General features: G+C 43.8%; 1 protein-coding gene across 1 annotated transcript; it reads right to left on the bottom strand.

Moving 5' to 3' along the window:
- Positions 1–14,122: 14,122 nt before the first annotated feature.
- On the bottom strand, positions 14,123–27,438 carry ENTPD5 (ectonucleoside triphosphate diphosphohydrolase 5 (inactive); the record flags this gene model as incomplete). The annotated part of the gene is made up of 13 exons (XM_084240315.1): positions 27,156–27,438; positions 26,447–26,526; positions 24,983–25,126; positions 22,104–22,179; positions 21,831–21,866; positions 21,406–21,494; positions 21,022–21,101; positions 20,061–20,122; positions 19,013–19,114; positions 17,860–18,000; positions 17,079–17,135; positions 16,370–16,485; positions 14,123–14,209 (listed from the first exon to the last, which is right to left on the bottom strand). The coding sequence occupies exons 1-13, from the start codon at positions 27,370–27,372 to the stop codon at positions 14,123–14,125; spliced, it is 1,287 nt and encodes a 428-aa protein (XP_084096441.1). The 5' UTR covers positions 27,373–27,438.
- Between the last annotated feature and the right edge of the window lie 298 nt (positions 27,439–27,736).

Below are 27,736 nucleotides of genomic sequence, written 5' to 3'. Positions count from 1 at the left end.
GCGCCCCGCCGCGCCCCGCCCCGCCGCGCCCCGCCGCGCCCCGCCGCGCCCCGCCGCGCCCCGCCCCGCCCCGCCCCGCCGCGCCCCGCCCCGCCCCGCCCCGCCCCGCCGCGCCCCGCCGCGCCCCGCCCCGCCGCGCCCCGCCGCGCCGCCCTCCGTCGCCGCCAGGTGGCGCCGCGCCGCGCCCTCGCCAGGCGTCTCCACCGGCCGTGCCCGGGCCTGGCGCGGCGATCGGGGCGGCCGCGGGGAAGACCCGACGGCATCGTCCGTGACCGGGCGGCGCCGGGACAGAGGGCGGAGGAGCGAGGAGCTGCGGGGACGGAGCGGGGAGGGAGGAGCTGCGCGCTGCCGCGTGCGGGCGGGGAGCAGGGCTGCGGGGGGCGGGGGGCCGCCGTGGAGAGTGAGTCTCGGGGCGCGGGGGCTCGGCCCCCCCCCCGCCCCGCACCCCGGGAGCTGACGCAGGAGGAGGGGACCGGGCCCGAGGGGCGGCCGGGCCGACGCGGCGGGAGCGCGACGGTGGCCCGGGGGGTGCGCAGGAGGCGGGTCCGGGGTGCGCCGGCTCCGACCGCCCTTCCGCGGGGGCTGGAGCGAGGCCCGAGTCGGCGGGGTCTCCGGAGTTTGGGAGTGACTTGGACAGACACGAGTCTCGGGTCGTGAACGCGTTCCCCGGCTCTTTATTTACAGTAACCAATGGTCGGAAACCATCGCAATGAAAACCCCAAGAAACAGCCCACCGGTCCCCCAGATCCATTGGCTGTGACCGTGTTCAGCGAAGACAGTGGCGTGTGTGCCACGGGGCCGCCCCGAAGTGCAGTGATGCATTCTCTGTGTGTGTGTGTGTGTGAGAGAGAGGGAGAGAGAGGGCACACTCAGGTGAGTGAAGGCAACGATGTGCATGTGGGTGAGAACAGCTGGGGAGAGAAGGGATGTTGGGCACCAGGGAGAGCCAGGGGGGCAATGAGGAAACGCACAGGCGCGGGTGGGCAGGGGAGGACGAAATCACCCCGTGTGCGCCGGGTTGTTATGCAGTGAAGGGACCGATTGTGCGTGAGATTGTCTAGCAAGGGGGTGCGATAACAGATTGTGTGTGTGTGTGTGATCTAGTTGAAACATGATGTCATGATATGTTGGAGACCCCCTAAGACATAAAGTGTTGAGACAAGGAAAATATCAGGGTGGTGACTGGAGGACTGGGCACGGGTCAGAAGATGGGCCCATGTACAGATCAAGAAGGTCTCTCTTGCGTCGGAGAAACGGATGCAGTCACAAATGTCTGGTCTCTCAGACAAGCATTAACAAGGGGGTCTTTCCCAGATGTCTTGCAAGTCCACCCTTGTGTGACAGGTTTGCCTTCTTGCATTCCAAGGAGTTGAAAAAAGCAAGCTGGTGCCCATCTGACTCAGTGCGGACCCTTCCACCTCCCTTTGCAGACCCTCACCCGTCTTCCCCTTTTTCCCCCTGGTAGAAACACCCCTGCCCTCTGCCCAAGCGCAGGACGGTGGTCTTTCAGACATGAGTCTGCTGCCCTCCTCATTTCTCCACGAATTCAGCCACTTTCCTTTTACTCAAATTCTGTTTCCTTCTATTGGCTGAGGGAAACTGAGCCCAGTGTGCACTCACAATTGGGAGAGCCAGAGGCAGGAGCTGGATGCCACTTGGGCTCTGCCAGCCCCAACTCTGACTTCCCAGGGATGGAGCAGTAGCCCTTGGCGGTGCGCCAGGACCTGACCCCCTTGCTGGTAGGGAGCGCCCTCTCTCCAGGGGGAGGGAGAGTCCCAACAGCTGTGGGAGTTTTTCCTCCAGGGAACTCCCAAGGTCTCCGAGGGAGGGAGAGGCACAGCCCTTCTCTGCCCCAGGATTCACCTTGGAGGAGATGGAACCCTGATGGAACCCCTGGCATTTGGTGTCAGCTCCAGGGGTGCACACCTGCCATGCCCCTCGCCTGCACACATTTGGGAGGAATCGGAGTCCCCCTCAGGGAGGCAGTCCAGTTCCCGAGTTTGGGAGGGAGTCTGTTAAGTCTCCCTCAATTGCAGTACCTTTTGTGTGTCAGGCCTGGATGAGTGGGAATTGGGAAACATTTGCTATTTTCCTTGGGTGTCTGGTATTTGGAATTTCCCCTTTTTTTCCTGGAAGCCGGGGATGTGGTGAAAATGGTGAGAGGTGCCGTATTTGTTTCATCTGAAAGCCCCTTGGGTGTTAACTGAAGTGGGGACCTGTAGCTGCCAACCCCTGTCTAGGAAGCAGCTCCTGCCACTGTTTCCCTGCAGGAGCCCAGGAGCAGCTGACAGTGGGGCACAGACTGATGCTTCCCTAACCCTAAAGCCAGGCAGGCAGCTCCCCTTTCCCGCACTGGCTGGCTCAGGCAGGCGTTCCTTGTGACCATCCTCTTCTACGGTCTCCCCCTGACATCCAGGGTCCATGCAGGCACGTTGGCTCTAGGCAACCTAGGACAACCCTGACTCGGTGGACGCTGGCAGGTGGCCGGAAGGGCTGGGTTGTCCCCGGGAGAGCAGTGGGCCTGGACCGGGGCGTCTCCTTCCCTTCCTTGGTCCTCACCGTGTGCAAAGAGCTCTGTGAATCTGAACGTTGCGCCTGTGTGAGGAATGCAAGCAAGTATCTGCAGTCGGGTCTTGGGTATTTAAAAATTTGGTATTTTTCTTATTCTGACGTGTTTAGTCAGACAGCTGATTCAGTGTCTCCCAGTCACTGTGACGACGGGGTGTCAAGTCAGCTGAAGAGAGTGCTCCCCACTTGAAGGAGGCCTTGTCTTCCTCTGAGCTGGCTGGCCTCTTCGGATCACACTCGGGACTTCTGGGATCAGGCTCAGTTGCTTTTGTCAAAATGACTTTGGACTTTCTAGTCAGCTGTAAATGAAGCTTGCCAATTGGTTGGAAAATGTCTAAACATCTTTTTTTTTTAAAGATTTATTTATTTGTTTGTTTGTTTGTTTATTTATACAAGCGCTGGGTACAGTCAGAAGCGTGGGAGGGTGAGAGAATTCACCAGAGCGGGGAGCAGAACAGGCAGACTGACAAAATACACTGCTGACAGGAGCAGTGGGCGCGGCAGGGGAGGTCTGTCGCGCCATGTGGGACCCTCCCCAGTGCTGCAGAGGCTGCGGGCAGCTTCGCAACCCAGCACTCAACTGCTGCACCACCAGGGGAGGCCCAATGTCTAAACTTCTTATTGGCCATTAAAAGTGACAGGTTTCTTTAAAAATCTAAGTTTCTTATTTAAAATAATCAATTTAGTAATCAAAATAATATTCTTTGTCAAATTTCTTTTTTTTTAAGATTTATTTATGCATACAAGAACTAGGAGATAGGCCAGAGGTGGGGGGGGGTAAGAGGATTCACCAGAGACAGAGTGGGGAACAGAATCAGAATAGGCAGACTAACTGGTCTACACTGCCAAGGGGAGCAGCGGGCTAGTCAGTAGCAGTCCAGTGCACCATGTGGGTAGCTCCCTGGCTGGCTGGGGATCGAACTCGTGCTGCAGAGACTGTGGATAGCTTCATAGGGAGGCCCAATCTATCTCTACTCCTGTCCTTCTCATGGTCCAGGTAGAAGGTATCTTTTATCTTTCCTAGGACCAGGCCTCATCTGTGAGGTCAAACAGAAACCAGGACTTTATATTGAATTTTCAATGCTTTTCTTTAAAATGGTTCCAATTGTGGGCTCCAGAGGTATTAAAATGATTAAAATGGGATACTCAGAACATGTAAGGACTTTAGTTTCCATCTCAAATTAGAAACCTCCTTGATTGCAAAAAGAAAAAACAACAACCCACAAAAAACCCACCAAACTTAAATGGCTATATCGACTTAACTTGAAAAACTTAAGTTGTTTTAGGAATTAGTCTAGCTTTGTCTTGAAAAGGTACATAGTTTTGGTGAAACTGTCCACCCATCCAAAATCTCTTCTAGGAATTTAAGGAAAAATGTGGCCTGAAAAAAACTCATAGGGAATATTCTGCCCCACTTTCTTTAGAACCTAAGGGCATTCTTACAAATAAAACTTGAGAAATGTTTTCTTATCTGAAGGAGCTAGTTAAAAATTATTATTTAATAGTAAATTAATAATTGTAGTCAGTGTTGTCACAAATATCGGTAAAATATCTATCTCTAAAAATTATCTCTAAAAATTAATGCAAATGGCCAAATTCTAAACGAAAGATCTCTGTGTCTGTGCCTTTGTGACTTCTGTCTCCAGAGGGTTGCCATGTTAAAATGCTGCCATTATACATTCTAATGGAAAAACAAACAAAATTTTGAGATTGTGATCTAAAATTTCTGGTAAACAAAAACGAGTTCAAAATGCAATGGTTTAATTAAAGCATAAATGTCTTAAATTTATAATGTTGGGAGTTAATTGTTTTATTGTATGTTTAAATGTGTTTAATTAGGGAAAAAAAAAAGCTTGGAGTAGTCAAAAAGAGTTACTGACCAGGTCTATGTTAACAGGGATAAATGTGGTTTTGTTTATACCCAGACTCCTTTTCTTCTTTTGGTAAAATTCTTTTCTAAAAAAAAATAACCCTGGGCCTCCCTGGTGGCGCAGCAGTTGACCGCTGGGTTGCAAAGCTGCCTGCAGCCTCTGCAGCACCAGTTCGATCCCCGGCTGCTCCCCGGCCACCGGAGGAGGGTCCCACATGGCGCGCAGACTTCTCCTGCCATGCCTGCTGCTCCCCTCAGCAGTGTATTTTGTCAGTCTGCCTGTTCTGTTCCCTGCTCTGGCTCTGGTAAATTCTCTCACCCTCCCGTGCTTCTGACTGTACCCAGTGCTTATATAAATAAATAAATAAATCTTAAAAAAAAATACAACATGTGTTTAGGTATGAGTTATCCAGCTCTTACAATGTCTTGAAGTAAAAAATGTGAGGCTGAGTTGTTCATTAGCTAGTTATGAGACTGAGAGCAGCAAATTCAGGCTCTCAATTTAGCTGTGCAGAGTATGAGGGAGGAAAATCGAGCAGTTCTTAAAAGTGTGCAGGACCAGCTACAGGCTGCCCTCCAAAAATTGGATGTGGGGGAGCAATGTTCCCCCTGTGCAGACTCCTTAGACTTCACAGCCTCCACTGCCCTCTGGGGAGGAAACTAAATGGCGTCGCCCCCCACACTAGACGGGGCACCCACTTTGGCAGGAAGGGTCACCCTGAGGCAGGACAGTTTCCTCTCCCACAGATGCTGATGGGTGGCTTAAATGAACATGGGCAACCTGCTGGCTACTTTCAGTCACACCATCCCTTTAGCACCGCGGGCCCCCTAAATTGGAGGAGCTCTGTGCCCTCATGCCGGCAGGCTCCTAAGAGGATGATGAACTTGTTTGCCTCTATCTTCCTCTCCCACTGCCCTAACTGGGCAGACATACAGTCCATGCTACAAACTTTGCTGACTCTGGACGAGCAGAGAATGGTACTCAGGAGAGCCAGGGAGGAGGCTGACCGTCTCCACCAACAGGACGGAGAATCCGCAGAGCCAGAGATGGTTGTCCCAGGGGTAGATCCCGAGTGGGACCCCAACAATGGGGGAATGGCGATGTTAGAACTGTATAAAAAATGTTTCCTGGTAGAACTGCAGCACGGAATCCCCAAACAAAAAAATTTTAACAAAATATTACAACTTGAACAGGGAGCTAACAAGGATCCATCAGAGTTCCTTGAAAGAATTATTCAGACGTATACCAACCACGCAGACATAAACCCAGATGCCCCGGAAAATACTCATGTGATCACTATGGTGTTCATTACGCATAGTGCCCCGGACTGAAAGGATGGGCGCCATAAAGAAAAAGCAAGCCAGGGTCTCCCAGGTGGTGCAGGGGGTTAAGCACTGCACTGTGGGACAACCCGCAGCCTCTGCAGTATGAGTTGGATCCCCAGCTGGCCAGGGAGCTACCCACATGACCAGCAGACCTCTCCTGTCTCGTCCGCTGCTCCCCTCAACAGTGTATTTCAGTCAGTCTGCCTGTTCTGTTCCCCACTCTGTCTCTGGTGAGTCCTCTCATGCCCCCGCATCTCTGGCCTGTACCCCGGCTCTGGTATGCATAAATAAATAAATCTTTTAAAATAAAGAAAAAGAAAAAGAAAAGGAAAGCCAGGCTAAGTTTCTCACAGGCAAGAAATTTATTGTGTTCACAGGCAGGCAAGGTTCGCCGACCCCCTGGGGGGTCGGAGAAGTCGCACCCATTGGGGGATAAGGGCAAGCTTTTATAGGGCAGGGTCTGGCCTTGGAGGGAGGTGGAGAATGAGGAGTTGAAGTAGCTTTTCAAAGAAGTTTTTTCTCTCAGAACTGGTTGTTCTTTCAACTCTGCTTATCAGGGCCCGTGCAAACCGGGCAGAGCTGGCTCCTAGGATACAGGTGGCAGCAGTTTCAAGTACTCCCCTCTGAAGCCCATCTCTGCCCTGGCCTCGACCTACACAGACATATGGAAAAAGTTAGCAAAGGTGGACGGCATCGCAGAGATGAGTCCGTCCCAGGTAGTGGACTTGGCATTCCAGGTTTATAATAATAGAGGATACAAGACCAAGACCTGCGACAGTTTTCATACAAAGAGAGCACAGGACAGGGCTTCAGGGAAACAGTAACAGACTGAGGCGTGACCCCAGGAGATGGGAACCCCTAGGGAGGAGTCAGTGTGCTCCCTGCAGGGAAGAGGGACATTGGGAGTACAGCTGTCCCAGACTACAGGGGCGCAGCAGATGACATAATGACAGACGGCAGGACAGAAGACTGAGGACACCAGGACATGACGATTCCCACAGGGGTCACTGGACGGAAGACAGACGGAGCACACGGAACCAGAGGCCAAGGAGAGAGGACAGGAGACACATGGTAGCCCAGTGTCGAGGCTCAGATGAGGACAGGAGGGAAGACGGACCAAATACAAGGAATCAAGAACCCAGTACAGAGGAAGGGAGACAAATGATAGTGCATGGAAAAGGTTCAGATGAACAATAGGGAGCCCAGGGGCTCCACTAGATCTAAAAAACCCCAGAAGGAACTGACCCAGAGACGAAGTCCCATTGGTCTTGTGAACCCATCGAGGGCTTGAGATACTTATATAAGAAAAAGACCGAAACTTGAATATTACTGACTTCCAGTTACTGTTGCAGGGATACCCCAGGATTCACTTTTCTGAAGAAACCCTGAGGTGACTGACATGCTCTGACCAATCTTTCCTCTCAAAGTTCAGGAGACGTGACATAAGATCCAGAGTCACGCATGTGCTGGCAGTATTGTTTTACACAGAAAGGCTTTCGAGCTTGATTTTGGTATTTTCCTTTTAACTTCATTTTGGCCTATGAGTGAAACTGCAGCTGTATAAGATCCCACACGTGATACATGGTAACTAAAGAGCTTTGTGTCTAGATGTTGAATGTCTGTATGTCCTTTCCTTGTGTCCTTGTCTTGGCCTCTAGTGGTTGACAAATTGGCATACATGGTGCCTACAGACATTGAAAAAAAATTAAAGGTTATGATTTGTCAACATTCTAATACTGAACTAAGCCGGTGCCTTCATAGAGATCGAATATTGTAGCTGCTGCTGTTCTTCTGATGTTTATGGCAAAGCTTCTCAGAAATCTAAATTCAAATAAAAAAAATTTGGTAGTCTATCATTTGGTTGATAGAAGGAAATTTTGTTGATAGAAGGAACCTCAGTAGAGCTCCTGAGACACTCCACAAAGTTTCTCCCTTTCCTCCTGGGAAAGGCACCAGATGAGTTTGTCCTATTTGGCTTACCCAGGAGAGTAAAACTAGAAGGGAAGCCTTGTCACTTGGGAAAAAGGGTAACACTTTGACATGTACAGAAATGTTCACATTGATTTTCTAGAACGTGTATACAACCTCTCAATACCTGATATGTAAATTGTCAATGGTGATTGTCACCTTGTCATATTGTATACTTGAATGGTTTGATACCTATAGAAATTGTTTCTGGAGAAAACAGGGCAAAGAGGCCTCAACAGATTCCTATTGGTGGAACTGTTAAGAGTAAAAATTTCCTGCAAAGGACTGAATAGACCTGGAAATACACCTGATTTTTACTAACTTTTCTTTGACATAATCCTGGTAATTTTTTTTTTTTAATTTTGTTCTGAATCAACAACGTGTTCTTGTTTTGAGTGACCAGGATCTGCCGTGGTGCTGCATTTTTTTTTTTCCAGCAAAGCTAACTTAACTTGTGTTTGCATTTTCTCTCCCCTTGATACCAACACAGCATAAAAATAGTGGTAGTAATTTTTACTACCTATCTCAGCGTCTATTTTTGCATAACTTCCATAGGGATTTTGTCTGCTTAAAACAAAACCAATTGGACATAAGTTTTATTGTGTGGCTTTGAGTGGTGTTCTTCCAGGAAGTTGAAACAGAGCTGAACCAAGAAGAGAACTTTCTACTTTGTTTGTAGAGTTCCAGAGACTTCCAGGAAGGTGAGGAAGCTCACCTCCATTGGCAGGACTGGACAACCCGGCAAACAAAAAAGCCCTGGTGCCCTTGAGAAGAGAAAAGCCCAGGTGGAGTCTGATGAGACCAACTTTGATCTTGAAGCCTACATGGACTGGATGTCAAGAGTTCGCTCTGATCCTATATGGAGTATTCCAACAAAGCCAGCTAAAATTGCTGTTTAGTTATTCTGCCCTGTGATTTTATGATAAAATAGGTAATATGGTTTAAAAGTAGATTTAGTTTGCAAACTTTTGCTATGCTATTGAAACGATTTGGGATCAAGGTTCAGAGAACTTGTTTTCACATACATTGAACCAATTTTAAGATTTTTTTTCCCCTGTGATTTGATATCTTTGCTGTTTTGTTTTAGCTAATGCCTCCAGATTTATTTTTTTTTGTCTTGGACTGATAAATTATTTTCCAGGAATGGAGGACTTTTGCTTCCCACAATGGACAATACCTGGAGAGACTGGTTTGCTTTCCAATGGGAACCCTGAGAAAAATATTCATCTGAGACTGTACCCCAGCATTCATACATTTGATCTTCATCACCATGTAAATGGTGGCAAAAAGTGAAAGGGGGAATTATTAGGGGGAAAGGATATCCTGAGCAAATTCCATACAGGCTTTGTGGATGCCACCCCCACTCCATCAAGACACTGGGAACTACAAATCCCATAATCCCCAAAGGGAAGTTGCAAGGACCTAAGGGCACAGTTAAGCAGCCATTTCTCTGTTTGTAAATAAAACCAGCCATGTTAGTGGGGTCGGGGCTCACTTGGCTCGTGATTTTGGCCAGGCAAGTTTGGTCTCAGCAAGTCACTTGGGATTCCAGGTCCTCGGAATGGGTAGGACGCATTTAAGAATTTATCTCCCTCTTTATTCCCTGAGTTGTACATTTCCTCATTTCCCTTTCCCTTGTAAATAAACCTTTGTTAACCTTTTGTGTGTGACTGCAGTTTAAGTCCTCTTTAAGCATGCAGGTGAAGACCCACAATCAGGCAACCTGTTTTAGAGCGTGGTTTGCCCTGTAATATTATGATTTCTTTTTCCACCATGTAGAAATGTAAATGACCATCTGTACACAAATAGGCAGCAGGTGAGATCTGGAGGACAAGCTCATTTCCTGACTTCTGCTATAGGATATAAACTTCAAAATATATTTCAGAAAATATTCATCATCTAGTGTTCAAACTCTCTCCTCACCTCTGTCCATAAACACAGAAACACTGATGGAAATAAGTGGGAACCAACCACTCTGATCGCTCAACCTCAGGCTGAAAATCCACAAAATTCCTTGGCTCATATTTAAAAAGCTGTTCCAGTTCTCACTCAGGTCCCTGGCAACTTGGAAGGGATTTGCCTCCATTCTTTATCGTCCTGTCAAGGCAATGGCTCCCTGCATGGTTCTTAGCCACGTTTGGAGAATCTGCTGGTGCTCACTTATTCCATATCCCACAGAGGAGATCAGTAACTAAGACCTGGAGTAGGAAGCAAGTTTGACAATCCCCTGCTCAGACCACTGAGAAATGGGGGGTCTGCTTTTATTTAAATCAGTTAAGAAGGAGAAAGTAAAAAAAAATTTTTTTTACTTTTTTTAAACTAAAACTAGCACCAAGTTCTAAAAGTAAAAAATCCCAATGAGTTATGACTGAAATATCCTCCTCTACTCAAATCCTGATGATTATTTTCCCTGTATATTATGCTATCTTGTCATCTTGCATAACTCTACTTTTACATCTTGCATAACTCTACTTCTCTTGCTCTTTTATTTAACAATGCTCAGCATAATCTCTTTATTATTTTTTTTTATTTAAAAAAATTTTACATCATTGTTCATCACTGTTCACAGCTGAAGGCACAGCATCAGGTGAACACAGGGCAGACACAGCACCCAGTGTGAGCAATAGTCCCTGTGTTGAGGTGCTCCCCTCCCCTGCTCTGTTTCTCAGAGAACTACAGTGGGAAAAGCACAGGTCAGCAACTACAAGTCTCTGGTGCCACCTAGTGACCAGAGCAAAATCACCAACCAGCTGATTCCTTGCTGGAACTGAGTAAATATGGAGGGAGTGCACTCTCAGGGGCAGCGCCCAGCATCATAGCCACAGCATCAACATCCTGGTGGAGTTTTGGCCTAACAGTGCTGGTCTTGGTCTGATAAATAGTTTCCAATGCCCCTGAAGGAGCACCCCAAATAGATGCCCACCAGCACCAGTGGCACAACATCCCAATGCATAGAACTAATCAGAAATCAAAGGTAGGGAGAAGGAAAAATACAAATAACCAAGCAAGCCTGCAGGGGAAGGACACACCACAAAAAGAAAATCAGTCACCAGAGCTCAACAATGACATGGAAGAACTTCTCTGCCTGTCAGATAGAGAATTGAGAATCATCATGATTAAAAAGTGTAAGAGGGCCTCCCTGGTGGCGCAAGGGGTTAAGATGCAACCTATGAAGCTCTCCACAACCACTGCAGCATGAGTTTGATCCCCAACCGGCCAGGTAGCAACCCACATGGCGCAGCAGACCTCTCCTGACTCACCTGCTGCTCCCCTCAGCAGTGTACTTTGGTCAACCTGCCTGTTCTGTTCCCCACTCAGTCTCTGGGGAATCCACTCACCCTCTACACATCCAGCCTATACCCCAGTTCTTGTATACATAAATAAATAAATCTTTACAAAAAAGTGTAATAATATATGGGCCTCCCTGGTGGTGCAAGGGGTTAAGCACCGCACTATGAAGCAATCCGCAGCCTCTGCAGCATGAGTTTGATCCTCAGCTGGCAAAAGAGAAACGCACATGGCGCAGCAGACCTCTCCTGTCTTGCCCGCTGCTCCCCTCAGCAGTGTATTTCAGTCTATCTCCCTGTTCTGTTCCCCACTCTGTCTCTGGTGAATCCTCTCACCCCCCTCATCTCTGGCCTGTACCCCAGCTCTTGTATGCATAAATATAAATAAATCTTTTTTAAAAAGTGTAATGATGAGAAAATAATCAGTGAAAATGAGACCTTAAGAAAGGAAATAAAAAGAAGAGGAAACTAAAAGATTACTGAGGAGACAGAGCGCTCTGTGAAAAGCACTGAAAACAGTATCAAGGAAATGGAAGAATGGATCAGTACTCTCGAAGATGCAGAAATAAAAAGAACCAAAAGAGAAAAGGAGAGAGTGCAAAGGAAGAAGAATGAGGATACCCTTAGACAATTATCAGACTCCATGAAGAGAGGAAATGTAAGAGTTATAGGCATTCCAGAAGGCAAGGAGAGAGACAAAGGATCTGAGAAATTATTCAAGGAGATAATTGAAGAAAACTTCCCAAGCATGAAAAAGGAGATGAATATAAACATATAAAAAGTGAGAAGAGGGCCTCCCCAGTGGTGCAGTGAGTGGTTGAGTGCTGGGCTGCAAAGCTGCCTGCAGCCTCTGCAGCGCCCGTTTGATCCCCGGCCTCGGGGCGAGGGTCCCACGTGGCACGCAGTCCTCTCCTGCCGCCCGCTGCTCCCCTTAGCAGTGTATTTCATCGGTCTGCCTACTCTGTTCCCCGCTCTGTCTCTGGTGAATCCTCTCACCCTCCCATGCTTCTGACTACCCAGTGCTTGTATAAATAAATAATCTTTAAAACAAATGAACAAACAAAAACAATGAAGAGGGGAGGCAACTTTAAAAAAAAAAAAAAAAGAAGTGAGAAGAACTCCCGATTACCACAAGCTTCAGATATGGTGGTGGTAAGAGACATGTCAAGCTGGAGGAGTCTTGTGTGAACAAAGCCCACCTCCTGAGAAAAAACTTGGTTTCCACTAGAGGAAATGGTCTCTCCATAATCACGTGGAACAATGTTTTATGATGACAGGTTCTAGCAGCCCACTTTTCAGACAAAAATAGTAAGGGGTGTAGAAGCCACGTGGGATGCCAAAGAAGAGATCATAAAGAACTTGGCTGGACTTTTCTTCAAATGATTGAAAGGCTGTGGTAGGAGGGATTAGAACAGAACTAAAGCTTCTGAGAAGACAGGTACATTTCAGCTCAAATAAGGAGGGATTTTTTTGCTACCAGTGCAGTGAGCTGTCTGAAAACATGTCTAAAGAGAAGCTGAATGATAGCAGAAATGTTAAGGGAATTATGCAGCGGACAGAAGACTGGGTTATATCTTTGAGCCATTTCCAACTCTAAAGATTCTATTTCATTAGTACTAGCATTTACTGAGGAAGACTACAGGTTTAAAGGCAACCTAACTATAAAAAAGGATGAAAGTCTTGAATTCCACCTTGAATTTAAGAAGACAACTAAAATTTGGGGAATGAGGACAGAAATTTGCCTTACTGCACTATCAGATGTTAAGTATTTATTGACTCAATGGCAGTAACTAAAATATAAGGTTCCCCAGGAATGGGTGTGAGGGCCAAATATATTTAATTTTCCTTGTGAGCTGACAGTCTATAGAGAAAAGTTTCCTGGAAAGAAGCTAGAGGTACAGAGCCAATGCAAAGGAGCCAGACTACAGGAAGGTCTTTCAGGTCCAAGAGCACTCAGGTGGGTAGAGGAGAGGCAGATGAGGATCATGTGGGACAGTACAAGATAATGAAATTTAGGGAAAATAATTCACAAAATCAAGAGCTCAAAAAAGAAAATCCACTCTAATGATGTGGGCCAAAATGGCCAACCCAATCAATTGTTAGGTAGCATAGAAAGGCTGTTGGAAACATTGGAACAAAACAGAGAGAGGATATTATTTAAAATAAGCAGGGGCCGGGGCAGGAAGAAATACTGCTACAAACAGAATAAAGGGGCAAACTGACAGGGACAGTGACCAAAGTCCAGATCAGAAATACAAAGTCCAGATTATAAATACAAAGAAAACAAGTTTAGGATGACATAGTTACTAAAAACACACTAGCCAAGAGAAGGTACTGGCACTGAAGACATTCCTGTAAGGCTGGATATGTTGGTTAATCCCGGGGTTGACTGACAAAAAGTTGGTTAAAAGAAGGTGCTTTGTATGAGGAAGCCACACCTTCCCAAATGTCCCTTCAGACTAGATGGCTGGGATCTGGAAAGTCAGGAGATGTTCTCTATCCTGCTAAAATTTAGGATTACTTGCTGGCTACAGCAAGCACAAAGCAGGATCACACAATTTTCAGATAATGGTATCTTTTACTCCCCTTGAATTAGACATGAAAGGAAAAAAACAGATGTTTGGGTTTTTTCTTCAGGAGAGGTGGGTAGAGATAAGGATGGAACACGGTAGTGTGTAGGGAGGGGAAAATACTAGTACTGATAGGTCATGGGATTACAATCAGCTCATTTTAGCATGTAAGAGGAAAATTAAAAATGTTCAAATGAGGCACTCAAAGGGTTGAAAAGAGATTTTCTTTGGTTCCCAGGGATCCACCCTGGGCTCTCCAGAGTTAAGTTCCAAAGCTATTCCTTCCAGCTCTGACACACAGGAATCTCAAAGATTTAGACTCTGGTACAAGCTGTGCACACAGAGTTACTAGGTAACATTCACATTAGATGTGTAAAATTAATTAAACCTGGATCTCTAGATTTGAGGGCAAAGCCAAAGCTCCTTCCTCCTGATGAAGACAGCTGCTGGGCTTCAGTCTGGGTTGTCCCCAAACCAGCTCAGAATATGACTGAGTCCTCTCTCCTTAAAAAGGTTGTTGGCAAATATAGTCCTCAGAGGGAGATGCCCAGAGACTGCAGCAGGTGGAAGGTGGCCCCCAAGGCCCAACCTGTCTCTATGTTGTTCACTTTCTTTGTAAGCTGTTGGGGAGAAGGAAAAAAAAAAGTCTTCACATTTTTGTTCAGTTGTCAACTCCAGCAAGCATGACACAGACAGAGAATATCAGCAAAAATCATCCCAATGGCCAAACCAAAGCAGAACTGAGAAGCCAGACTTGGGGTACATCCCTTACTTCTCTCTTTAACAGGTTCCCTCCTGCCATGGCCAGTTGCTCCTGGACCTACCATTTTGATCCTGAATCTTCTGGGCCAGGAAGTGGTTCCATACAGGCCTTCTAGCAAGGATTTTCTAGAGAGACAGTCTTCTTTCCCTAATCCTGAACTTTATGTAAGATCCTTGTTTTCTGAATCACCAAGTTCTGATAAGGCAACTTACACCAAGGTGTTAATAGATGGAGTAGCAAGGGGCATGATCAGGAGTTGGGACTAGATTTAGGGGTAGGAAAGAATACATTAAACTTCTCAGCTCATACTCTGCATCCTCTTAAATGCTAATATCTAATAACCAACCAATGCACTTAAGGCCAGGTTATGCCTCAATTAGTTCATGATCTTGGATAAAAATTTAGACCCATTTCCTCACCTATAACAAGAGAATTAGTGTTTATCAAATTATTTTCTTTAGAATTGTACAGGTTCTAAGAGTGTTTCAAAGGAGAAAGGGAAGCCAAATAGCTAAGGAGTTCAGGCTTCCAATCTCTGCTTCAACCAGGTACCTCCATTTTTATCAGTTTTACTGGCATTCAGCATAAGTTTTTGTTGGATAAAAATGCCATCATCACCACCACACACAAAAGTTTGAAAACAAATGTACTGGTTTGTCTTCTTCCATTAGAAAGTTCTTAGGACGCACTAATTCTTTGTTCACCTGATGAAATCTAGTCTAGTCACTGTGACAAATACTGGGAAAAACAGCATGTAAATCATTATCTTGAGGTTTAGTCCAAAACACCTAAGTCAAATTGGTGTCTCCCCCATCCCATGAAATGCTATTCCTCTGTCCTCAGGAGTAGGGATATAAGGACCAAAATGAAGTGATCTCTAGGACAGGAGACTATCTACCCCTGATTTAAATTTTGTTGCCAATGAAATCATAAAGACTAAGAGATGGTAGCACAGGAAATGGCAGAATATAGTCCTTTCATGCCTTGGCTATTGTTTATGCTTAGGTAAAGGAAACAGGCAACTGAATGTATATTGCGGGCTTAGGATGACCTTTTTTATCCACAAATCTATCCCCAACCAGTATGAAATGCCTACGCTAATAATAATACCAATATTAATTAATAAATTACTATGTGCCAGTTGTGGTGCTTTACATGTAATATCTCAGTTTTCATAACAATTCTATGAAATAGATACTGTAAAGATCTCTGGGGTCTGGATGAGGAGCCTAAAAGTTAGTAAATCTCTAAGGACACATAGCTAGTAAGCTTACAGAGTCAGAACCTGAACCCAGATCTGATGAACAACGGAGCCATGGTGTAAACACTATGCTAGTCTGACTCTACTGGCCAGTGACTCTTATATGTTAAGCACTTTAAATGCCAATATTGACAGATAAAATATTTTAAATTGAAATATCTTAGTACATAAAGTTTATGAAATCTGTATGACATAAGAAACAAAGCAATACCAATGCATTTGTAACTGAGGAAACAGGAAGGAGAAGTGGCACAAGGAAGGTGGGGGTGGCAGCTTCAGAGACAAAATAGTTACTTGACCATATAATTCAAAGTCACCTTGTGCCACAGCTATAATTTTGTCACAACTCTTCTAATAGACAGCATGCTATTTGAAAGCAAAATTACAACTTAATCACCACCGTAACTATAATGTACAATTGCACAATTATGGCAGAGAAGACAAGAAAATAAATGGGTTGGATGAAACTTGTACAATATGCTTAGAATAGGTAAGTTACTACAGATCAAGTTGAGCTCACAATTCACCCAAACAAATGAAGATAGGAAGACAAAAGGCAACCCAAGATTCAAAAGGCATTAACTATATGAGGCACACATAAAATACATATACCATACCACACACTGCCTCATCCAAAGCCCAAGTGAAAATACCTCCTAATTCTACCTTTTGCAACTCTGATTTAACAAATTCTTAACCTTCTTCCCAACTCCATATAAGAAGACTGTTATGTAGCTCTGGTGCCTGCTCTCTTACCTGTAAAACAGTGCTGTCTGCAAAGCCAAAGCCATCCTTCAGTAAGGCTGTGATGTAACTGAGGTCCATGCACAGGAAAGGACTGCCCGAGGTGAAGTTCTCCAAGTTATCACATACTGAAGGTGACAGAGAGTGAAGCTGGAATTCAAGTTTGCAGCCAACTGAGAGGTATATGATTTTCTCTAAATTTAGAAAAAGCATAGAATTCTCCACTTCTCAGATGCCTGAGAGTCTTGAGGCTATACCTGTACACAGATAGCTTCTCTATAAGATTAAGAACTTGCACATTTCTTATGTTACAGCTTATCTACTCAAACGTACCTGGGTCCCAGTTTGCTAAATTTCTATGACTATTGTGAGGCTTAATTCTAAATATTTTATATACTATTAATACTAACAAAGAAATACCAGTTAACCCTATTTTGGGATCACTGAAGCTTCAGTGGCTATTTCCCATATATTTTGGTGTCCAGTGTTTCATTAACATGAATGATACTATTTCAATTTTTTTAAAAAACGAAGAAATGTAGAAACAAGAAAAGGTTTTCACCATTTCCCCAAAGTCTCTTGTATCCCCATGCTTTTCCATACGACTTAGTGCTTTAACTTCCTGGCCAAGACAGGAAGCCAGCCTTCTGAGAGGCTTTCAGTTGACTGAAGCACTGGAGGTGGGGCACACTCACCTTCAGGGGCCGCTACTGATACTTACCTTCCCTTGCTTTTCTTTCAAAATCTTCAATTTTTAAAACACCCCCCTTTTCATAATCTGGAATGAAAGAAAATAGTCAAAGTATTTATGAAAATGAACCTGTCCTGATAATTATAATAATGAAAAATTTGAAATAAAATTTCCAATATTAGAGAATATGTTAAAACATTTCCATATAAAATAATTCATGCAATCTATTTTCTTTACTTATAGTCTATTTTATGTTATGTATATTTAACCACAATAAAAAAATTTTCCTGCATGAAAACACATTAGGAACAAGGGAATTAGTTCATATCTCAGGCTATGATAGATCATGTATATTCACACTTACAGGTAAACAAAAACATTACTATTGTGATAAGAAAAGTTTTAAAAGGGGAGAAGGACACTTTTTGGAGTGATATGTTCATTATCTTGATTTTGGTGATGGTTTCATGGGTATATACATATTTTAAATCTTAGCAAATTACACACTTTACATATGTGCATTTTATGTGTTATACCGCAATAAATTTTTTTTAAGAGTTCATGTATATGTGGTTTTTTCCTTTTTTAATTTTTTGCTTTGTTTTGTTTTTCACATGTATTTGTTTAAGCCATCTTCCAACTCCATAAAACTATGAGTTATACTGATGCTTCCATCTGAGTGACTACCATCACTCGACCATCAGCCCGGAGAAGAGTAAGGTGATCACCTCCTTAAGCATTTCAAACACCCCGTCTCCCAACATAGCCTTGCCCAATTTTTTTCCTGGGCTGACACCTGGAGTGAACTTACCAATCAAGTCTGTGTCAGCAGCTCGATCATAATAGTAAGAGAAAGCATAAAAGGAGCTCCTCCTGATCTCCTCTGGCTGGTGTAGTTTGCCTTGGACCACCCTCAGCACTTCAGCATAGCAAGGCTCAAAGCCCACCTCCCCTGCCAGGAGACAACGATACATAGGGGCAAGGTGAGAAAAACAACAGGGGAAGCAACCACTCTCTGAGAAAATTGCTGGAGTTGAAGGGAAAGAGCAAGAGGATCAAGGAAATCAGAAGGCTGAGGCTTAGGACAAAGGGCTTATAAAGATGAGCAAAATTCTGTAGTCTCATGGTTCTGGAGCAAAGGTATCTACTTCTCCAAGGCACCCCACCCTTCCCTAATCTGTGCTCATCAAAACAGTGACAGCTGGGCCTCCCTGGTGGCCTAGCGCTTAAGCCTCAGTGCTATCACCGCTACCACTGCTAAGGCCTGATCCCTGGCCAGGGAGCTAACCCACACATGGTGTAGCAGACCTGTCCTGTCTCACCCACTGCTCCCCTTAGCAGTGTATTTCAATAAATCCAGCTGTTCTGCTCCCCGCTCCGTCTCTGGTGAATCCTCTCACCCCTTCCTCCCACACCTCTGGCCTATACCCCAGTTCTTCTACGCAAAAAATTAAAAAAAAAAAAAGTCACAGCTGACCTTGAGCTGCTGCCTAGCATTATGTTTCATGGTATTTATAAGAAGTATCCAGAAAAGTCAATTGCTTCCTTCCTTCACTGGAGAAAATAAAGCTTTTTCTTTGCTTTTAAGGTCTAAACCTTTTATAATACCTAAGATCAATTATGCTTCCTACTGTCTTAACTTTAAGTATTACTACAATTTAAGTAGCCAAATATTAACTGAAGCTGAAGCAGTTTCACCCTGCTGCATGCAGAGACCATTAGTGCACTAGAACCAGAGTAAGAATAGGTTTCTAATGGATCTACAACACTTGTTTGAGAAAGAGCAGGATAGAGTGACCTCTGTCTTGTTTACTGTCCTTTCATTCCCTGGAAGTATACCAAGAAATATTTGAAATGAGTTTCTGCAGCATGACAAGAGAACATGACAAGCTACTCTTAGCTCTGAGACTTGAGACTTCTACTGTAAAGATAATCCCAACCAGTGGGAAAAAAAAATCACTTGCCTTCTTGGTTGCCACCATACTGGTATTTCACACCCCCAAAGATCCACTCTGCTTCCAACCATCTTGGCAGGCAGGCACTTCGGAAAGTGAGTCCATCAATCCCTGAAAGAAACCAAGTAAGAGGGAAAGAATGTGAGAGAGAAGGTGGAAAGAAAGCAAGAAACCAGTGTAGTTGAAAGGAATCAGTAAGGTAGCTTATTAAAATCATATGAAAATAGTTATAAAACTACTTCCTATGACATGAATTCTTAACTCAGGGCTCATAAAAGGGGGTTGCTGAAGTCCCTGAAATTACAGGCAAATTTGTATGCATATGTGCGTTTGGTGGAGGATTTCATGGTTTTCATCACATCCAAAACCTACAATGGAGTAAGTTCCCTCCTTTCTTAAAAAAGGTGAGAGATACTATTCTACTTTCCGCATTAGTGTGAATCTTAAAGGATATACACATGAAGATGTTTTGTAAATTGGGAAATGCTATATAGTCATCATCACAATAATAGCTTACTATGAGCCAGGCACCATACAAAGTGTATTAAATGCAAAATCCCTCTAAAGATGAAAAAAGGAGTGCAGAAAAGTTAGCTAACTTGCCCTGAATCACAAAATTGGGGCTGATTTCAGTTCTGCCTGACTGAAAAAGCCGAACTCTCAATCCTTCTAACGCCTATGCAGTATGGGTTTGCTCAGTTATTCCACTTTGTGAGGGGAATCTTTCTTCCTGAATTCCCACAAAAAGCTAAGGGTTTGGGCTCCTGTCAAATTCACTCTTTGAGCTTTGAATTTCTGTAGACATTTCAGCCTCCTGGCCACAGATTGTTCTACCTATATAAATAGTGGTTCTAGAAATCACTAATAAAGTATACCAAAACACCTGAACTCATAGAGTAGAAAAGGAATTTGAAATCACTATGCCCATTATACAACATATGCTTTCTAATTCAGCATAACCCTTTCTTCCCCAGAATCACTGCCAATGGAGGGAAAAGGAAGCTGAACATTGGATCACTTTCACCACACCCCACCCAGCACAGGCCCCCAGACAAACCTTCTGTTTCCAGGGCTCCCAGGGTTGCTAGTCTTGCAGCTTTCAATCCAAATCCCAAGTAACTGTAAAATACAGGATTAACTAATTTTGTGCTGGTCCTAAAGTTCTATAGCCTAAAGCTACCTCTTTCAAAAGTAACATGGCTTTTCCATCTCCTTCTAGAGGGAAGAAAACTTTGTTTTCTGTGACCTATTCCTCTGTCTTGGTAATTTCTACCCAGCTTAGCTCAAGACCATTCTGTAAGAACTTTTCAGAGCAATGACTTAAAGGCCAGAGACAGTGACACAAGGGTCACACCCTGGGAACCATCCCCAGTAAAACTCTCATTATTTTAGCCACCAGCTCCACTGTGATCAAATTTTGGATTGGAGGTTCAATAGCTGAAAGCCCACTCAAAGGAGTGGACAGGGTGTTTTGGTTAAACCTTCTCTGAATATCCTCTCTCTAGAGAGAACTTCTGATTCTTTTTTTTTTTTTAAAGATTTATTTATTTATTTATACAAGCGCTGGGTACAGTCAGAAGCATGGGAGGGTGAGCGAATTCACCAGAGCCAGAGCGAGGAGCAGAGCAGGCAGAAGGACCGAAGTACACTGCTGAGGGAAGCAGCGGGTGGCAGGAGAGGTCTGCACGCCATGTGGGACCCTCCTCCGGTGGTTGGGGAGCAGCCGGGGATCGAACTGGCGCTACAGAGGCTGCGGGCAGCTTTGCAACCCAGCGCTCAACTGCTGCGCCACCGGGGAGGCTCTCTGATTCTTTAAGTTAGATACTTGAGGCCAAGAATGGAGAAGTCTCTTGGGACCCTTGGGTTTTGACAAGTGGTTTGGGTTTAAGTGAATAGGACTTTTCGGTTGGCAGGCTTTTTGTAAGGCTGGTCATATGCAGTAATAGATGTGAGAATACTGTGAAGTTTAGAGAATCATACAGTATGAAATATTATTCCTTCCTGTCCCCCTTCCTCACCTATGTGTGTAGAGCTTATAAGTACTGTTAAACATCTCAAAGGAAGTGAGGTAGTCCCTCGGGGTTTGTTCCAGGGTTTTCTGCAAATCAGAAAAAGCAAAAAGACTATTTAGAATCTGCAATTATCTGAAGATGCTATCACCACCATTCCTGTCTCTCCCCAAAAAATCAGAGATGAATGAGTCAGACTAAACCGCTAATCTCACAAGGTTTAAGGAATCAAAATGACTGGCCAGTAAGTGGGCAAGGCAAAGTTCACTCAGTAATTAAATAACTATACTAACTATGGTAAAGCTTCTACCTGGTAATGGGACACCACTTTCTTAGCATCATGATATGCCTACTGAGTAGGTGGCTCACCAAACTGTCAAGTAAATGACTCACCTCAAACTGGGGCAGGAACGTGATTTGGGTGGAGGCCCCCCCCAGGTCCAGGGTCCCCACAGTCTCCTGGCTGTGACCATGTAGCTGACCTGTGAATGAGAGCCAGCTCTGAACATCTTCTGCTTCCTACATAGCCCAATGCTCCTGTCTGCAGAGAGATCCTGCTCTTAATACACATTGGAGGAATTTCATGAATATTTCACAGCTCCGTGGCCCCACAGGCTGTAGGTGAATGCTAACCTAGAAGGACTCTTGTTGCAGCTGAAGCCTTGAAGGCAGATTAAAAACATTAACTTCCTGTCTTCTTTTTCCTTGTCCTTTTTTTTTAAAGAAAGGACAACACAGGAAAAAAGAAAGGTATTTTTGCTCTCTGACCCTGTACAAAACCCAGTTAAGGTCTTCAGATAAACTTGAGAATGTATTACCTGTCAGAAAATTCACAGTAATCCAAGCTAATATGCCTGAAAAAGAGAAAGACAAAGATTACATCCCAGGGCATTTTCCTTGCCCCATCTTATGTTTCTCTCCACATTCACGTCTCCCCATTCTTCCACTTCCTGCTATTCCATTCCTCCTTGCTTGTTGGTTTCTCCTTAGTTTCTTTTTCCTCAGTAATGCCATCCCTACTGCCAGCTCCTTTAATCAGATCTTTAAGCCTGGCTCTTTCTCCCTAGAACATGTATCATTAGCTCTCCCACCTTCATAGGATCCATCCATGATGCCAACACTGTCATCTGGTACCAGGAAAGGTGACTTCATGAAGACCTCTTTTACCTAGAGAGAAATGAAAAAAAAATCTCAATTCCCTAAGGCAATAAAAGAGATTTTCATGTTTTGGCTGTATCTTACAAGGCTTAGAAAACTATTCTCTTTCTTTTTTTTTTTTTTTTAAGATTTACTTATTTATATATACAAGAACTGGGGTACAGGCTAGAGGTGCCAGGGGTGAGAGGATTCATCAGAGACAGAGTGGGGAGCAGAACAGGCAGATCTACTGAAACACACTGCTGAGGGGAGCAGCAGGCGAGACAGGAGAGGTCTGTTGCGCCATGTGGGTCAGCTCCCTGGCTGGGGATCGAACTCAAGCTGCAGTAGCTGCTGATAGTTTTGTAGTGCTGAGACTTAACCCCTTGTGCCACCAGGAAGGCCCTATCTTCATTTTCTTCAGACAAAATTTTATGATCATATTTTCCCTAAGAAGCTATAGAAGAATTAGGCAAGCCCTTACTGGTTTCTTGCAAAAAACAAAACAGAGGAAGCCTTTGATTTTAAAACAAATTTCAACTAAACCATCTCAATTTACAGGTGAACAGAGGCATACATTTGATTCTGCCAACAACTGGTAAATTCTACGGGGACATCATTGAAGTTGGGAAAATCCTTTCCTACTCCATTTTTTAGATGAGCAAATAAAGATAGTAAAGAAGAGTTGAGCCTGGGTGGTTCCTGATGATACAGAAACATTTTTGCTGCTCACCCATCAAATTCTACAGGTCTCTGCCACCCTTCCTGGTAAAGGAGATCTTATCCAAGGCTAGAGTATACTGCTATCAGACCCTGTCAGATTTGGCTCATGGCTGGGATCACAATAGTGCAGAGAGACCTCAGATGTAGGTTTATTAATTCCATTTTAGGAAGTGGAAATGAAGCTCTCACACAAATACTCTTGACTCTTCGTAGATATAGGTAAATGATATGTTATGTGTTATTTTTATGATTATGGGGTTGGGAGTCTAGGATAGGAGAAATTATAGACTACCTGCTTCTCTCACTTCTAATGAGATAAAACACTTCATGCAATGAACTATGGACCCTGTTTCAATCAGGAAAAGCCAGTTATATGAGCTATAAATAAGCTTTCAAGGAGAAGACAGAGAAGCAAACAGGAATAAACACAGAAGAGAGTTTCTGCTCTTGCCTTCCCCTCTCCTGCCCACAGTTCAGTCTCAACACAGCAGAGCAGTGCTTTTGAAACAGACATCAGATCCTGTCTCTCCTTAACTCAAAACTCTCCAGTGGCTTCCTTCTTAGAGACAAACCCAAAGTCCTTACACTGGCCCTACATGATAAACTCTCTCCCTCACACCTCTCTGACCTCACCTTCTACTTCCCCCTTCCATTATTCATTCCCTGCTAGTCACACGGACCTTCTGGATACTGTTCCTTGAACATACCAAGCACATTCCTGCTTTTGGCCTTTGGACCTGCTGTTTCTTTAGCCTGAGACATTCTTCCCATAAATGCCTTGTATAGCTTGCTTCTTCATTTCCCTCAGATGTCTGATCAAATGTGTCTTATCAATGAGGTCTCCTCTGTCTACCCTATTTGAAATAGTACCACCAGCACGCCCTACATAAAAACATAACATGAAACTGTATGCTTCCATTTACATAAAATATAAGTATAAGTAAAACTAAAATACAATGACAGAAAGCAGATCAACAGTTGCCTTGTTTCAGGAGTGAAGGAAACTAAGTGCAAAAGGGTTAAGGGAAATGTCTATAATTTGTCAACATTCACTTAAGTGTACACTTAAGCAAATTCTTTCCCAGAATTGCCAGAAAGGAATGCAGCCCTGCTAGCACCCTAAGTTTGGTCTTGTGAGATCCTAGTAAGAGAATCAGATTGTACCTTACTGTGCTCAGACATTTTTTTAAGCATTCATTATGGAGAAGAACAGGGGTATAGGCTAGAGGTGCGGAGGGTAAGAAGATTCACCAGACACAGAGTGGGGAGCAGAACAGGTGAATTGACTGAAATACACTGGCAAGGGGAGCAGCAAGCAAGACAGGAGAGGTCTGCTGCGTCATGTGGGTTAGCTCCCTGGCTGGTGACTGAACTCAGGCTGTAGCGGTGACAGTGCTGAGACTTAATCCCTAGGTCACCAGGGAGGCCCCACTGTGCTCAGACTTCTGACTGTGAAATAATAAGAGTGTTCTTTAAAGAAAAAAAAATACATTTAATGATATGTAAGTGATACCTCAATAGTCGATAAAAACAATTTTCTATGATTCTTCTTTAACATGTTAAGGAAATTAAGAATACCATGGACACGAAGTACTTTAAACTTTTTAGAAAAAGCTCTATAAGTCCAAGGGTAATATTTAAAAATGCAAATAACAAGCTACAAGAGCCCATGGTCACCATAGTGCTTGCATAATGGTGGAATACTAAAGGTAATAGTAACACTCCAGAGGGTAAAAAAGAATAGAGATGGGGCCTCCCTGGTGGCACAAGGGGTTAAGCACAGCACTATGAAGCAATCCGCAGTCTCTGCAACACAAGTTAGATCCCCGGCCAGCCAGGAAGCAACCCACACAGCGCAGCAGACCTCTCCTGACTCGCCTGCTGCTCCCCTCAGCAGTATATTTCAGTCAGTCTGCCTGTTCTGTTCCCTGCTCTGTCCCTGGTGAATCCTTTCACCCCCTGCATCTCTGGCCTGTACCCCAGCTCTTGTATGCAAAAATAAATAAATCTTTTTTAAAAAGTTTTATCTTTATATAAAAAAAAAAGAGTAGAGATAATATTCATAGAGGGAAAAAGAATTATTCAAGATGCAGAAGATTTCAAAAGTTACCTCAAAAAGTAGAGCCTGGGCTTTCTGTTCTGGCAGTAAGCGCAGGCCTGCTGTTGCCTTCAGAACCACTGGGGTCCTTTTCCAGTGACTTCGGGGGATTGAATCTTTGGCCACCTCTAAGAGTCCTTGAACAGTCTCAGCACCCTTCAAAAAAGATGACCCACTCATTCAGTGAACACTCCAATTAGTGGCACAGGTCTATTCCCTTAACATGCTCTAAGAGAGTAACAGGAAAGTACAGCAGAGAGGGCTCTGTAGAGGTGGAAATCTAGAGATGTAGCCTTCACTAAAGAAAGATAATCCACTTCATTTTTAATAAAAATGATTCTTTTATACTGTAGTCATTGATTGCTGTATTCTCATTTAAATTTTCTTTAAGCCAGAAGATGGGAATAGTAAAGGAAACAATTTGGATTAGAAGTTTGCCTGTGACTTAACATAGGTCACTTGAACATACTGGGGCTTGGCTCCTTCAGCTGTGAAGTGAGAGATATGCTTTATACCACAAAATTATGTACAGTAGATGAGGCACACTGTATGCAGCTGCCACATGAATACTAGCTGTAAGAGGACAGAACAAATCAGGTTCATTTCTGTATCATTAGCACCTACCTACCCACAGTAGATGCTCAATTTATAATAAAATAAAAACCATTATTTCAAATCCAGTTTCCCTGAATAAACATATATTCTAACAATATACTGTCTCAATCATAATTAGTAGCAAGCACAACACAATCATCTCTAAATGTCAAATCAATTTCTGATAATGTAGTTGCTTTCAACAGCTTTCAGTTTTCTGGCACATTTACCATTTCACAATAGTGAGTTAAGAAAATAAACATGCTCTCAGTTCAAGTTCAAGTCATTTTTAACATCAAGTTTTCATTTGGCTAATTATTATCCTTGTGACTTTGAATATCTTTATATCTGCTAACAAAGTTCAATATACTGCATTACTTTATTTCAGCATGCCCTCTCACACACTGGGTGTTTCATGTTGTTGGTAGCCACATGTGAAGTACAGTCACAACAAAACTTTACATTTATCCTCTACCACCAAAGATTTTATGATGGTCTCCTGCCTAATTTCTAGAGTATAGGCATGGTTCTATCCTATTGGTATTTCACTTGGTTGATAGTCCCTTAATTGCCATGTTTATACCTCATACCCTATAGAATTTCTAATCTACATCTACATAAATCAAGACAGTTGATGGCTTCCATTCAAAGTTTTAAATAGTAAATACACACACACACACACACACAAAATGGTGTTATCCCTCTATGGCCATAATCTATTTTCTCTTTTCCTTCCACCCAAACCCTAGTGAGCACAGGGTATGCAATTACTGTTATGCAGGAGATTAGCTAAGGAGAGCAAACTGAGAAATATTTAACAGCAGTAATGCGGTAAAGTTATCAAGGCATCGAAATCTAAACATCTAATTGTAAGAAACTTACCTGCTTAGGTTGATCTACAAAAGCAGAAAGTCCTGGCTTCACAGAATCAAAAATTTCCCCTTCCAGAATTGGAAGCTGTCCTATTTTGCCATACAAAAAAACAGAAGAGAGAAAGCTGATTACTAAAAATTAGGCTTCTTCAGATACTGGTCTCTGCATTGTAAGACCTACTATTGACAGAGTAACCTGCTATTCCAAGTAATTCCACTTGTGAGGAATGGCTGGCAGGAGTACTGGACAGGGGGACAGAGGATGACATTGCATTTCTCTTGTGGACACTAATTCCTACTTCTTTCCTTAGGATCGACATGTAATAAGATAACAGAACACTGCAAATTCAAAGTTAATCTTTAGGATCCCCTCATTTCCTCACCAAGGTGATCCTTCTCCCAGCAGTCCCACTATTTTGGACCCTGAAATATTAACCATCCTCAAGGGAGAGGAAAGATCATGACAACCATAATTCTTGGACACATGAGTTTCAGACTAAAGCCAGATCAGATCTCTCTTAATTTCACACTGAAGTAAAGCATATGTATTCAGTTATAGTCCAGAACGTTCTCTGAAGAAAAACATTCACTAGCTACATGATTCTGTAATTCAAATCACACACTCAGTATATCTGTTTCTGGAAGGCGATCTGAAGTATGGATTTATAGACTCTGGATTTATAGACTGGTCTATGGATTTATAGACCAGTTGAACTTACCTGGTATTTTTTGCACAAATGTGTAAACGTGAATTCTTGTGCCAGTACTCCCTGCATCAAACATAATTCCATATAATGTGCTGTCACTGACATTGATGGGGCACATGGAAGACAGGAAGACACCTTCAAACCAAGTCTGTTGGTCTCTGTAGAAGATAGTGGTACAAACGCAGGATGCCACCAGCATGAAGAAGACTACCCCCCACGAAGTGGCCATTCTTTTCCCAAGATGTATGAGTGGTGAGTCTAGGCTTTTGTTGCAGAAGCAGTGCTGCTCACACACCTGCAATAGCTTATATGACAAAGATACACAAAGTCAGACCAACCAGGTTTTTTGTTTATCTCTGTAAAAGAAGAAAAACAACCATATGAAAGTCCCACCCCTTCCCCCAAAGTGCTCCTTCTCTATTTCTAATAACCAGCACAACAAGCTAGACCAGGGCGACATAGACTCTTAGTACCTTTTCTGAAGGGTATCTGGTTGCAAAAGGAAACTGGGGTTTGAAACATATATTCCCATGTTCCTTTGCCACCTTGCTCCTATTGTTGAGTCTAATTTTCTTCTTTCCATTTTGACAATT

This window comes from Talpa europaea, assembly GCF_964194135.1.
Source record: "Talpa europaea genome assembly, chromosome: 8".
Lineage (NCBI taxonomy): Eukaryota > Metazoa > Chordata > Mammalia > Eulipotyphla > Talpidae > Talpa > Talpa europaea.
The sequence above is the reverse complement of the archived record's forward strand: the minus strand, read 5'-3'. Positions and strand labels throughout refer to the sequence as shown.